General features: G+C 42.4%; 1 protein-coding gene across 4 annotated transcripts in view; it reads left to right on the top strand.

Annotated features, from left to right (window-relative positions):
* Positions 1-1029: 1029 nt before the first annotated feature.
* LOC137351611 (mesoderm induction early response protein 2-like) overlaps positions 1030-13674 on the top strand; it is a 101759-nt gene continuing 89114 nt past the window's right edge. Inside the window, exons 1-3 of one of the 4 annotated variants that reach the window (XM_068016219.1) lie at positions 1032-1203; positions 9772-9859; positions 10356-10599. In XM_068016219.1, coding sequence (XP_067872320.1) covers positions 10584-10599 — 16 coding nt within the window. In that variant the 5' untranslated portion in view covers positions 1032-1203; positions 9772-9859; positions 10356-10583. Of the gene's footprint in view, positions 1204-2265; positions 2338-9771; positions 9860-10355; positions 10600-13674 lie in introns of those variants that run through there. The other 3 variants (XM_068016220.1, XM_068016218.1, XM_068016224.1) reach the window with 3 other exon arrangements.

Raw genomic sequence — 13674 nt, 5'->3', positions numbered from 1 at the left:
TGAAGGCTGAAAGGGAACCCTAGACCTCTTTCTCACCTGGTTGTAACAGTACCCTTTGAAACAAAAAAACGATTGGTTTGTGATCTGTTTGGCGGTTCCAAAAATGAGTCTCTCGCCGCGAGGTGAATGAGATTTTCACTTTCAGTTAGTGACACTGGGGCGACCCAATGTTTCCTAATGGGTCATTTTAGAATATACAGCTACTAACAGACAACTCAACAAAGCAAGAAAGACTCGCAATTATTTTGCACCTTTCATGACCTCAGGACGTCCTAAAGTGCTTTACAGCCAATGAAGTAATTTTTTGAGGAATAGTCACTGTTGTACTGAAGGAAACACAGCAGCCAATTTGTGCATAACAAGCTCCCACAAACAGCAGTGTGATAATGACAAGGTAATCTGTTTTAGTGATGTTGATTGAGGGATAAATATTGACCAGGACACCAGGTAGAACTCTCCTGCTCTTCTTCAAAAGAGTACAATGGGATTTTTTATATCGACCTGAGAGAGGAGGCATGCCCTTGGTTTAATGTCCCATTTGAAAGACATCACAGCACTCCCTCAGTACTGCACCAGAGTGTCAGCCTCCATGTGTGTGCACAGGTCTCTGGAGTGGGACTTAAACCTTCTGACTCAGAGAGAGGAGTGCGACCAACCAAGCCACTGCCAGTGCTGTTGGAGTGAAAGACGTGCATTTCTATAGCGCTTTTCACAACTCCAGGGTGTCCCAGAGAGCTTTACAGCCAAATGAAGTGCTGTAATGTAGGGAAGTGGGGGCTGTTGTTTTGGAGGAGCCAAAGAAAGATGGACAACGTGTCTCTCTCTCTGCACATGCAAGGAGGAGAAAACGGTGACTTGCGACCAGTGGGTCCCTTGAAACGCAATGAAGGCAACTACACTTCCCCAGTGTCAGCCACCCCCTGCTGTAATGCTCTGCAGTCCCGCCGAGCGCCAGCTGCGGCGCTATCTAGCACTAGCCGCCTTCACATCCGGGACCCGGCACTCGGATTTCCCAGGCAGAGACAGAAACAATATGGCGGAGGTGAGGCGGCGCAAGTGCTGGTTTTACCCCGATGTGATTTAATGACTGCGCCGCGTTTTTACCGGCTCCCGAGCGGCCGGCTGTTGAGGTATAGATCGAGGGAGCGGCGCTTGAGCCGCCGGGGTTGGTGAATTTGGAGTCGGCGGGTGCAGGCATTAACGGCGAGTGATTTTTATTTTGTTTTTTGGCGGGGGGGAGAAGGGGGGCGCCTGTCCCGGCCCGGTGCAACCTGACAGCTCCCGGCGCCCAGTGCGCCTGCGCACCAGCGTACTCTGTTTGTAAACTTACTGCCACATTGCCTCAGAGGAGCTCAGCAACTGGAGGAATGAGCCTCAAGGGTTTCCTTGCAACCTGGTGCATAACTGCACTCCGTTTTATATATATATATATATAGATAGATAGAGAGAAAAAATACATATATATTCATAACCGTGTGCCTGCATTTGAGTGCACATCCTTGAAGTCCAAGAAAGCTGAGCATTTCTTGCTAGAGATCTTCCAGCTAGTTTCTGACCAAATATTGAACAGCCCCTGTTGTGCATATGCAGAATGTGATCCAGTGGATGATCCAATTTATACTCGAGATATATATATATATATATATATATAAATGTTGCAGTCAGAATTAATTGCAAAGGTGGGATTTTACTTTTGCAAAATCCGCTTGCAACAGAAGAATTGTTTTTAGTTGTGAAGTGGACCTGGTCAAACCCTCTCATTCGTTTCCAGTCCACACCCTCTCTAAACTGACTGATTGCAGCCTACGGTAAAGTCAGTTGTGCAATGGCAGAAGTTGAAGTGTTGGTTGCCTTTTTTTATAATATATTTAATGTTTTCCCAGAACTTCGAAACAGTTTTATAGTTTCGAAAACTAGGCAGAGTTGTCGGTTTGTGATTGGACATGTTTTGATGCTTGATTTCTGCCGCTAGATTCCACGACCGTGCTGCCACTGCTGTATTCACAGCAATGCTAGCTTGCCTGGAGTATGGCACAACAGCAGTGTAATATAAGACATTATTCCATCACAATTGTATGTGGTAAAGTGTGTCCAATGATCGGCTAAATGACGTAATGTCAGCAAGATGGAAATGCTAGTTTAACTGAATGGGGGAGCGCGTCAAAGGGCTGAAATGCACATAGAACGGAAGATTGTTGTTGAGTTTTAAAAACTCCGTTTTAAATAGACCAAAAGCGTTGGAACCGGGAAGCTTGGAAGAAGCTGGACAGAACGGCAAGCAATGCAGAAGCATATGAGAGCCGAGTGTTGAAAGGTGAAATAATTCTGCATTGCAAAGTAAGGATGAGGATATCCTCAATTAATTTTAATTCGCAAAATGGTAACAACTCCATGTAATCTCTATTTATTATTTCCCAAAAGGTTAAGCATAACCATATATTTCCTATTAAAAAAAAACCGTTTCTTCCCTTGCCACCATGGAATGTTACCTACAAGACATTTATGTTAATGGGTAAAAGAAGCACTGGATATAATGTTGTGGCATAGTACTGTTAATATACTTTTTAGTATACTGTCAACAATTAAATATTCCTTTCAAAAATACAAATTTCATGATCCTACAAGATGAGTGATCCTTGAGTAATGGTTGTTGTTTCTCATGGAAAACTGTAAACAAATTCTTAGCAGTGAAGAGTATTGGTGTGTGTGTGTTTGTGTGCACATCATTGCTGAAGTACAAGAAAGCTGAGAATTTCTTGATTGAAATCTTTTAGCTAGTTTCCTACCAAATATTGGACAGCCATATATTGTGCATATGCAGTGGGTGATCCAACATACAATGATGATCAAAAGAGAACCAAAGCTGCCAGTGTTTATTGATGTCTTTGAGAAACATAGAATGGATTCAGAACAAAAAGAAGCACAGTCAACATCGTTATCCTGCATCAAATATAAGAAAAATACAGAGAGCAGCCTGGACTTCTGCTTAGACATTTGATAAAAGTTGGCAGATCTTGACTGCAGAAACTGCAAGTTTGGATGTCTGGAAAAGGTTGTGCAGATTGTTCACCAATTACATGACTGTTTGTGTGTTAATGATGCCCTTTCCAAACCATTTGACATCTTCAAAGAATCAAACCTGGTTGTGTTCTTGTACTGCACTTCTGTGGTCTCTTTACAACAGTGATTAATGTCACAAAAGATTGGAATGCAGTCACACACATCAGGTTTGGTACATCTGGAAAACTCTTCAGTTTGAGTAGACTGCATGGTTTGGCCAAGGTCATTCACGGACTGTTGATTCCGTTTGAAGCACATACCCAGCAATACTGACAATGTTTCTCACACAAAATCTTACAGTAGTGAAGAATAATGGCCTTACCACAAATCTAAAGAAAGCAGGTGAATGCCAGCCTGCACCCAATAAACAATATGTTAAACCAACATCAATATGCTAGAATGAATATAGTTCATCCACCCTGGAAAGTTTTCTGTTGAATACTACCCTTACTAATCGCAAAGCGTTTTCACATCTGGAAGAACATTTTCTGCTTTGGCAGACTGGAAAGACTGAGGTTAGGGCCAGCCTGGTACAACTTTAAACATAAAACTGGAAGGCTGCTACACAGTTATGATCTCAACTTTTTTCAACCTGGTAATACTACTATGCCATCAAGTTACAGCTGTGTACCCTCCGATTCCTTGTGTATATCAGATGGGAGGATGGCATTGCCAATTGTGAGGTGCTGAAATGTGGTAAATCACTAGCATTAAGACTATGTTAACAAAAACACAGCTGCACTAGGCAAGGCAACTTGTTTGAATTACTGTGGATTTCCCAAGCAGATTCTGTACAGCAAGCTCAAACATGGCAGATATTCTTGTGCTTCCTTTGTCAACTCCATGAAGTTGTGCATGCTTCTGAGGCACTGACGAAGATGATATTCAGTGCTACACAGAAAAAGCAACTTTTGAAATGGAACAAGGGTAACCACATCAACCAAGTAATGGAAGCAAGGCTTCTGTATGCATATGCATTGGGATACCCTGTTTCACAGATCGGGTTAACAGCAATAGAGAATGACAAACTCTTGACCAGCCAGCTGTGAACCACAGTCAATGGAAGTGAGTGGAACTTATCTTGGGATTATATCCCTTTATCAATTTCCAGCCTGGTTCAGTTGGTACTGTAGCAGTACTACTGAGTGCTAGGCTGCTGCTCCACTCAGGATTGAGTATATAATCTAGGCTGATTGTAGCACTCCCTCAGTACTGCACTTAGTCAAAAGTGCCAGCTTTTGGATCTGACTTCAAACATCTGTTAAGTAGACATAAATAATCCCAAGGGACTATTTAAAGGAGAGCTGGATTAAGCTAACATCCTTTTAACTAAAACAACCAAACAGATTATCATTTGCTGTTGGTGAGATGTTATGTGTGCAAATTTGCTTCTATTCTTGCCTACATATCAGTGATTACACTGGAAAAAGTCATTTATTGGTTCTGAAACACCTCAGTATCTAAATATACATCCATTCTTCCTTCTTCACCCACTGCCCCTCACTTTTTGTTTTCTAATTCTGTTTTTCTATTTCCTTGTTATCCGTCAGCCTCTATCTTTTTTCTGTTTTCCTTGATGATTGATGACATTGTATAAGGAATACTCTTGAAAGAGAAAAGTGAAACAAAGATAACAAATTGTCCAACAGAAATTGTCAATTATAATTTCTGCTGATGGGTATGTCATTTTTATTTGGATTGATTTACAATACTCCCATTTATTGACAAAATGTAGTGATGGATCATATCTACATTTTTTTTTTTATTTCCAGAACATCCTGTCACTACTGTGATAGAGCTCTGTTGGGGTACTCATCATGCTGGGTGTCTACACTGTAGCAGATGACCCCTCAAACCTCCTCTGCTGCTATATCTTTCTCACAAGTGCTTGGTGCCTTACTTTTAAGCTTTCTCATCAACATTACTAGGTCTTCTGCCATAATATGTTTATTTCTTGTGGTGACATTTGGTGCTCAGGTGTGTGGTGCTCTTCAGATGGTAGTGTTCTCTGTGTGTTCATACTGTAAGGTAGAGCAGGTAAAGCACATTTGCTCATTTTTGTACTTAATTGCATGTACTGAGGTGATTCACTTTGGAAGGAGTAACAGGAATGCAGAGTACTGGGCTAATGGGAAGATTCTTGGTAGTGTAGATGAACAGAGAGATCTTGGTGTCCAGGTACATAACCTGGGTAGCAACTTTCAGGGATTTAATAGGGCTGTTAAGAAGGCATATGGTGTGTTAGCCTTTATTAGTAGGGGGATCGAGTTTTGGAGCCACGAGGTCATGCTGCAGCTGTACAAAACTCTGGTGAGGCCGCACCTGGAGTATTGCGCGCAGTTCTGGTCACCGCATTATAGGAAGGATGTGGAAGCTTTCGAAAGGGTGCAGAGGAGATTTACCAGGATGTTGCCTGGTATGGAGGGAAGGTCTTACGAGGAAAGGCTGAGGGACTTGAGGTTGTTTTCGTTGGAGAGAAGGAGGAGGAGAGGTGACTTAATAGAGACATATAAGATAATCAGAGGGTTAGATAGGGTGGATAGTGAGAGTCTTTTTCCTCGGATGGTGATGGCAAACACGAGGGGACATAGCTTTAAGTTGAGGGGTGATAGATATAGGACAGATGTTAGAGGTAGTTTCTTTACTCAGAGAGTAGTAGGGGCGTGGAACGCCCTGCCTGCAACAGTAGTAGACCCGCCAACTTTAAGGGCATTTAAGTGGTCATTGGATAGACATATGGATGAAAATGGAATAGTGTAGGTCAGATGGTTTCACAGGTCGGCGCAACATCGAGGGCCAAAGGGTCTGTACTGCGCTGTAATGTTCTAATAAAACTCTTCATCATGGTGATGGCTTGCCAGGTGTGTCGGATACCTAGTTGACCTTAAGTCAAAAGGTATTCCTGAGCTCTACGTTTACCAGCCGTTTTATACTTGAGCAGTCCTTGACCAGTTCTGCTGTGTTCAGAACAAATCTCGGCAGGAACCAATTTTTAGAATGAGAGTGGTGTTCTCAATTGTCTAATGACAGACCATGGAACTGAAAACTGCAAGTGATGTGCACCATAGGATCTCTTTGCTTGATGTCAGTAGATGTCTTTTCAGCCACAAAATGCTGGTTATTTGAGATCTTTGTGGAGCAATTACACTGCAAAGGTAGAACAGTGTTTGAACCTAACACTGCTGGACAGCTATGGGGTAAGTACTTCCCTTTACAGTTTCCTTCCCTCTAATTTGTTATTTATGTGGCATTATTTCATTCCCTGCCGATAGCTGTACAAAGAAAGCTCCAAATTCACAGCATGTTGCACACTCCAGCATTTGAACTTCATTTTGTACAATAACTGCATATAAATGATTTCAATCTTGCTTAAATGCACCATGTTAATAATGAGTAACATAGGTAAATTCATCACTTTTTCAGAAGGTATTCGATAAATATATTGCCGGGCCAGGTGTTCAGATATAATTTTAACCGACATGGAGTTAGCTACAATTGTTCAAGATGTATGTTTAGGTTCATTTTGATTTGCCAAACTTTGTAAAAGTACTGACTTATTAATCCTGTTGGTTCCATGTTACTCTCTGAACATGTAGGGAATGCAAAGCTTAGCTTTAAGTCTTTCCAATGTTAACAAAACTGCAACAAACTGGTAACTTCTCAGCATTTACTACGATAGTTTGAGTCCTCTGACATATTTTGAAGCCTGTTATTTACAGTTACTTTTGCAGTTTTGTAGTACAGTTATGTCTTTGTGTTGTGGTATAGGGAGATAGAAGGTAGATGTAAAAAATGGACTGCGTGTGGCTTACAGAGCATCTCTTTACCAATTTGGTTTAATGATTTTAATGATGGACTACTGCAGTTGTAATTAATCCATTCTCTGATTGAAATTAATCCAATATTAATGTTGGTTTACAATTTCCTTTGTGCATGAACTGCCACTGCCACATATAGAACCACAGATGTGTGATATGCAAGTTGTTGGTCATGAGTGGCATTAAATGGCAAAGTATTTCAGCCCAGTGAGATATGTGGCGCTTGCATTAAGTAGCAGCTCATAGTCCTCTTGTTACAAGTTGGTGCGCTGTGTAACCAAGTAACCAAATGCTGCTTCCATCTCCATGATTCTAAATTTTAAAACTGAAGCACATTGTTTACTCGCTGTGTGGGCATGCGCTGGTATTGGATAACAATGGCAACTTGCATTTATATAACACTTAATGTAGTAAAACGTCCAAAGGCACTTCACAGGAGTGTTATCAAACAAAATTTGACATCGAGCTACATGAGCTATTGGAGCAAATGACCAAAAGCTTGGTTAAAGAGGTAGGTTTTAAGAAGTGTCTGAAAGGAGATAGAGAGGCAGACAGATTTAAGAAGGGAAGTCCAGCGCTTAGGGCCTAGATAGTTAAAAGCACAGCCAATGATGGTAGAGAGATTTAAATTGGGGATGTGCAAAAGGCCGGAATTGGAAGAGGACAGAGATTTGTGACAGTTGTAGGGCTGAGGAGGGGCAAGGCCACAGAGGGACCTGAAAACAAGGATGTAAATTTTCAAATTAGGTGTTGTCAGACCAGGAGCCAGTGTAGGTCAGCAAGCAGAGGGGTAATGAGTGAATGAGACTTGGTGCGCGTTAGGATATAGGCTGCAGAGTTTTGGATGAGCTCAAGTTGATGAAGAGTGGCAGATAGGAGGCTGGCCGGGAAAATGTTGGAGCAGTAAAGTCTAAAGGTAATTAAGGTATGGATGAGGGTTTCAGCAGCAGATGAACTGAGACAGGAGCGGAGACAGGAGGTGGAAGTAAGCGGTCTTAATGATGTGGTAATGTGTTTGGAAGCTCATCTTGGGGTCAAATCTGACACCAACGTTGTTAATGGTCTGGTTCATCCTCACAGTAGCCACGGAGAGGGATTGAGTCAGTACTAGGGAATGGAATTTGTGACAGGGATCAAACGCAATGGTTTTGGTCTTCCTGATATTTAGTTTGAGGAAACTTCTATTCATCTGGTAATGCATGTCTGGCAAATTAGAGACAGTGGAGGGGTCGAGAAAGGTGATGGTGGGCAGAGTTGGGTGTCAATAGCGAACTTGTAGAACCTAAGGTTGTGTTTTCAAATGATGTTGCTGAGAGGCAGCATGTAGATGAGAAGTAACAGGAGAGCAGAAAGAGAAGCCATTCAATAGATAAGAATAGAATAACTTGTAGAAACTGTGTCTCTCAAAGTCACTAATCCTTAGAGTGGTCAATCTAAGTATAATCTGCATGTTGACCAACCAAGGAAGGGATGATGTTTAAGTTTTAGGAGTATCTTGGCGAAGTCAGGTTTTCTAATTGAAGGAAGTTCTCTTTGTGTTGAGGCACATTTCTTCCCTCCTAAACTATTGAGCTGTGTGTGAGACTTTGGTAGTTTTAAGATTATTCTTAAATGTGGAAGCTCTCTTCCTGAATGCTGATATCACTGTCATAGAGAGATACAGCACTGAAACAGGCCTTTCGGCCCACCGAGTGTGTGCCGACCATCAACCACCCATTTATACTAATCCTACATTAATCTCATGATCCCTACCACATCTCCCACCTTCCCTCAATTCTCCTACCACCTACCTACACTACGGGCAATTTACAATGGCCAATTTACCTATCAACCTGCAAGTCTTTGGCTGTGGGAGGAAACCGGTGCACCCGGCGGAAACCCACGCGGTCACAGGGAGAACTTGCAAACTCCGTACAGACAGTACCCAGAACCGAACCCGGGTCGCTGAAGCTGTGAGGCCGCAGTGCTAACCACTGCGCCACAGTGCCGCCCGCTGTATAATTACTTCTTCAATATCTGATGTATTTAGCAACAGCATTATATAATGTATTGAAAATTTGAGATATAAAATTGATACTGACCAGGTATTATGGTGATAATGATGGCAAAGCTGCCAACATTCACCGTTATTGCTCCACTGACACCTTAGAAGTCTGCACCTGCATATTGCAGAAATCCAGAAGTTACTGTCAGTGATTCTAGACTTAGCCAGAGGCTGTTAAGGCAGCTTCCACCATCCCCCTTCTCCCCTCTCCCCGCCCTTTTCTCAGACTGCAATTAATAGGAAATCTTATTAACAAGAACTTACTCTTTAACACTGTTAGTCTCATTGTAAAAAGCCTTGAAACTGTTACATTTGTTGAATGAGGTGTAACTGGGATTTTAGTGGTGTACTAACTTCAGTTACTGCTGAACACTCACTGGCTCTGAGAAGCTAGTTTTATTTGTGGAATGTCAAATTTCTCAATAATAAATTCTACATTAATAAAATTAAGGTTTGTTTATTTTTACCATCTATCTTAATTCAGTCATAATCATTTATTTTGCTATGTGGAAATTGAAATTAGAAATGAAGGCTATCAAATGCTTTTAAATTTCTGGTTTGCTGTCTATGAGAACACTTCAGTGTGATTGGATGCTTATTTGCTCACAGACATCACTCCTGCTGCATGCCAAGATGTCCCCTTGACTTGGTACCATATTTAAACTGCTGTCGGAAAGCGAAAAACCACGCCACAGATATCGCTAAATCTTTGTGGGCAGCTTTCTTCAAGGTCAGCGCCGAGTGCCCTTGCTTTGACGCTGACTGCAAAATCTGGGCTGACACCTTTCTAAAGAATGCTAATAATTTCTGTTGTGGATAAGCTAATTGTTTTTCATTTTGTGTTTTTAGGCCTCTGTTGGTAGGCAGAGTCCACGTGTGGTGTTATATCGAACACAGAATCTATGTTCCTTAGAAAACGGACTTCAGTCTGGAGGAGGTATAGTATATTAGTGGTTTAAGAACAATTCTGATTTATTAAGGATGATTGAAATTCACTTTTTCTGTTCAAAGAATTCTCCTTTCATATCTCAGTCAATGGTTTTTTTTCTGTATAAGACTTTTTTTGCTAACTTAATAGACTCTGGAATAGGTTCTTTCTCTCCCTGCCTGACTATTCTGGCGATGTCAATTCCGGGGAATGACTCCATTGTAAATGTAGGGGTTAAAGCACCAGAAGCCTGAGAATATCTGGGGAGTTATTCACCTTCGGGGATCTGCATTAAATAGCAAATGGAGATGGGTTATAAGCGTGCTATTTTTGTTCCCCCAGTGTTGATGTTATTCATGAGCAATGTTTTGAAGAGTATGCTTGTGTTGTTATAACGTTTCCTAATAATAGTAATCTGTTTTTGTAGGTGGTGAGCAGAAATTTTATGAAATTTTAGTTTAAATACTCCGATTTATGTTCCTATGATTTTGTCCCAAATCTGTAGAAACCCTCAGATGGTGGATGGAGCTGTCGCTCACTCTGAGGGAGGGCACCCATCTGTTTCTACACTGGTCGTAGATTCCTGTTTATTATGGACCCATCTGACTCCAGTTCTTGGTCTGTAAAGCTGAACTCTCTCGCTCAGTCTTAGCCCCTATGCAAGCTGCCCCTGCCCTGGAAATATGAGCCTTAAGGGTAACAAAGTGTGGATAACCGTTTCAGTCGAAGAGGAATGAGGTGGCACAGAGGTAGGCGACTGTATAGAAGTGGAAATAAGTAGTGTTGGTTGAGAGTATGATGTGGAAGTTAAGCTCTGCTTTCAGTTGACATGGACTTTGAGGTATGTTACTGCCTGGTTCTCCCTGAGCGGTTGGTTGGGGAAGGGTTGGAGCCAGTGACCAGGGAATGGTTGGAGCTGAAAATTATGACTTTGGTCTTCCATGAGTTGGAGGTAATTTTGGCTGATTCACGACTTAATGTAGACAGACTGACAACATAGAAATTGAAGGATTAAGGAAAATCATGGAGCGGTAGAGCTGGTTGTCAAGAACAACACATGGAAGCATCCCTTTGACACTGAATGATACCATATAAATAAGTAAAAGGTGGGGTCTGCAGAGTTGATGGGCTGTCGGAAAGAGAAGTCATCGCTGGAGGTGCACTGCGTTAAATTGGTGAGAATGGAGTCTGCTGAGGGCAATCGCGCATCTGGACAGCGCAGGAGAGTCAATGGAGGAGGATGGAATCACTCACTGTATGGAGTGCTATGGATAGGTTGAGGAAGATAAAGAAGGACAATGCGCCATCCTCACAGTCGGAAGCTGTTCATGGGTTTGGCCAAAGTGGTTCTGGTGCTGTGTGTACTGGCAAGGAAAAAGTCTAGAACTGTAATACTGTATTTCATTTGGCATGGTATAAGTGCATCACCTCTGATTCCTCAAGGCAGCAACTAGTGAATTAGAAGATATGACGCTCTGTAGTTCTGCAAGATCACCTCCAAATCCTTCAGAGAAGAATGCAGCTAGCCTAATAATGATGGAAGTAGAGATGGTGTCAACAACTGCAGAGTAGTATCAAGATGATGATCCTTCATCAGACTGATGGCAAAATTGGAGCTAAATTAATTCACTTTTTTTATTCATTCCTATGATATGGGCGTCACTGGCTATGCCAGCATTTATTGCCCATCCCGAATTGCCCTCGAGAAGGTGGTGGTCAGCTGCCTTCTTGAACTGCTGCAGTCCATGTGGGGTAGGTACACCCACAGTGCTGTTAAGAAGGGAGTTCTAGGATTTTGACCCAGTGACGGTGAAGGAATGGTGCTATAGTTCCAAGTTAGGTTGGTGTGTGGCTTGGAGGGGAACTTACAGGTGGTGGTGTTCCCATGCATCTGCTGCCTTTGTCCTTCTAATTGGTAGAGGTCGTGGGTTTGGAAGGTGCTGTCTAAGGAGCCTTGGTGCGTTGCTGCAGTGCATCTTGTAGATGGTACACACTGATGCCACTGTGTGTTGGTGGTGGAGGGAGTGAATCGTTGTAGATGGGGTGCGAATCAAGTGGGTTACTTTGTCCTGGATGGTGTCGAGCCTCTGGAGTGTTGTAGGAGCTGCAACCATCCAGGCAAGTGGAGAGTATTCCATCACACTCCTGACTTGTGCCTTGTAGATGGTGGACAGGCTTTGGGAAGTCAGGAGGTGAGTTGCTCACCGCGGGATTCCCAGCCTCTGACCTGCTCTTGTAGCCACGGTATTTATATGGCTACTCCAGTTCAGTTTCTGGTCAATGGTAACCCGCAGGATGTTGATAGTGGGGGATTCAGCGATGGTAATGCCATTGAATGTCAAGGAGAGATGGTTAGATTCTCTCTTGTTTGAGATAGTCATTGCCTGGCACTTGTATGGTGCGAATGTTACTTGCCACTTATCAGACCAAGCCTGGATATTGTCCAGGTCTTATTGCATTTCTACCCGGACTGCTTCAGTATCTGAGGAGTCACGAATGTTGCTGAACATTGTGCAATCATCAACGAAGATCCTCACTTCTGACCTTATGATTGAAGGAAGGTCATTGATGAAGCAACTGAAGATGGTTGAGCCAAGGACAGTACCCTGAGGAACTCCTGCAGTGATGTCCTGGGATTGCTAGTGAGAAAAGGCAGCGAATGTCCATTTATTTTGACCTAATGCGTGGTCACATTGATGAGCCTAGGGGAATAGTAACTTATATTTGTAGAGTATCCTCTTGTGAAAATATTGTAGGATGCTTAATAATGAAGAGACAGTTAACTAGGTGGTGATGAGAGAGAATGTGGGAGGTTGGACCCAAAAGTAGAAATCGAAGAGAAATGTTTTCAAGATGCTTTTGAAGGAAGTTAGAGAAGTGACCAGGAAGGAATGATTTTGAAAGAGAATTCCAGAAGGCACAGGAATGATTTTTGAAAAATTAGTCACCAGTGGTTTAGCAAGCAGGAAATAAACAACGAGTCAGAAGAGAGCGTAAGATGTATGATAGGGCAAATAAGATTAGTGAAATAAATACGTGGTTCAAAGACTGGTGTGGGAGAAGTGGGTTTTGGTTTGTGGGGCACTGGCACCAGTACTGGGGAAAGTGGGGGCTGTATGGTTGAGACTGTCTGCACCTGAACCGTGCTGGGACCAGTGTTCTAGCAAACGGTATAACTAGGGATGTAGAGAGGGCTTTAAACTAAACAAGGCGGGTGAGGGATCAAGGGGTAGAGTCAAGGCAGGAGAGCAGAATAATAATATGGGAAATGAAAGTCAGAGAATGGCAGGAACAGACCGAGAGAAAAGAACCTAATAATACACCAACAGTCAAGACTAGATGTTACAAAAATAACCATTGGACAAAACTAAAGGCTCTGTATCTGAATGCACATAGTATTCATAACAAAGTAGATGAACTGATAGCGCACGTTGAAGTAAATAAATACGATCTGATAGCCATTATGGAGATGTGGCTGCAGGATGACAGGATTGGGTCCTGAATATTGAGGGGTATATGACGTTCAAGAAGAATAGGAAGCTAGGTAAAGGTGGAGGGGTAGCACTCTTAATCAAGGATGGCATTGGTGCAGTAGTTAGAGATGACCTTGGTTCAGAAGATCAGGATGTAGAATTGGTTTGGGTGGAGATGAGGAATAGTAGGGGAAAGAAGTCACTAGTGGGAGTAGTCTGCAGGCCCCCTAACAGTAACCATAATTTAGGACAAATTATACAAGAAGAAATATTGGGTGCTTGTGATAAAGGGACGACTTTAATCATGGGTGATTTTAATCTACATATAAAGTGGAAAAATCAGATTGGTAA

Source organism: Heterodontus francisci, chromosome 36 (assembly GCF_036365525.1).
Source record: "Heterodontus francisci isolate sHetFra1 chromosome 36, sHetFra1.hap1, whole genome shotgun sequence".
Taxonomy (NCBI): Eukaryota; Metazoa; Chordata; class Chondrichthyes; order Heterodontiformes; family Heterodontidae; genus Heterodontus; species Heterodontus francisci.
Note: the sequence above shows the minus strand (reverse complement) of the source record. Positions and strands in the feature narration are given on the sequence as shown.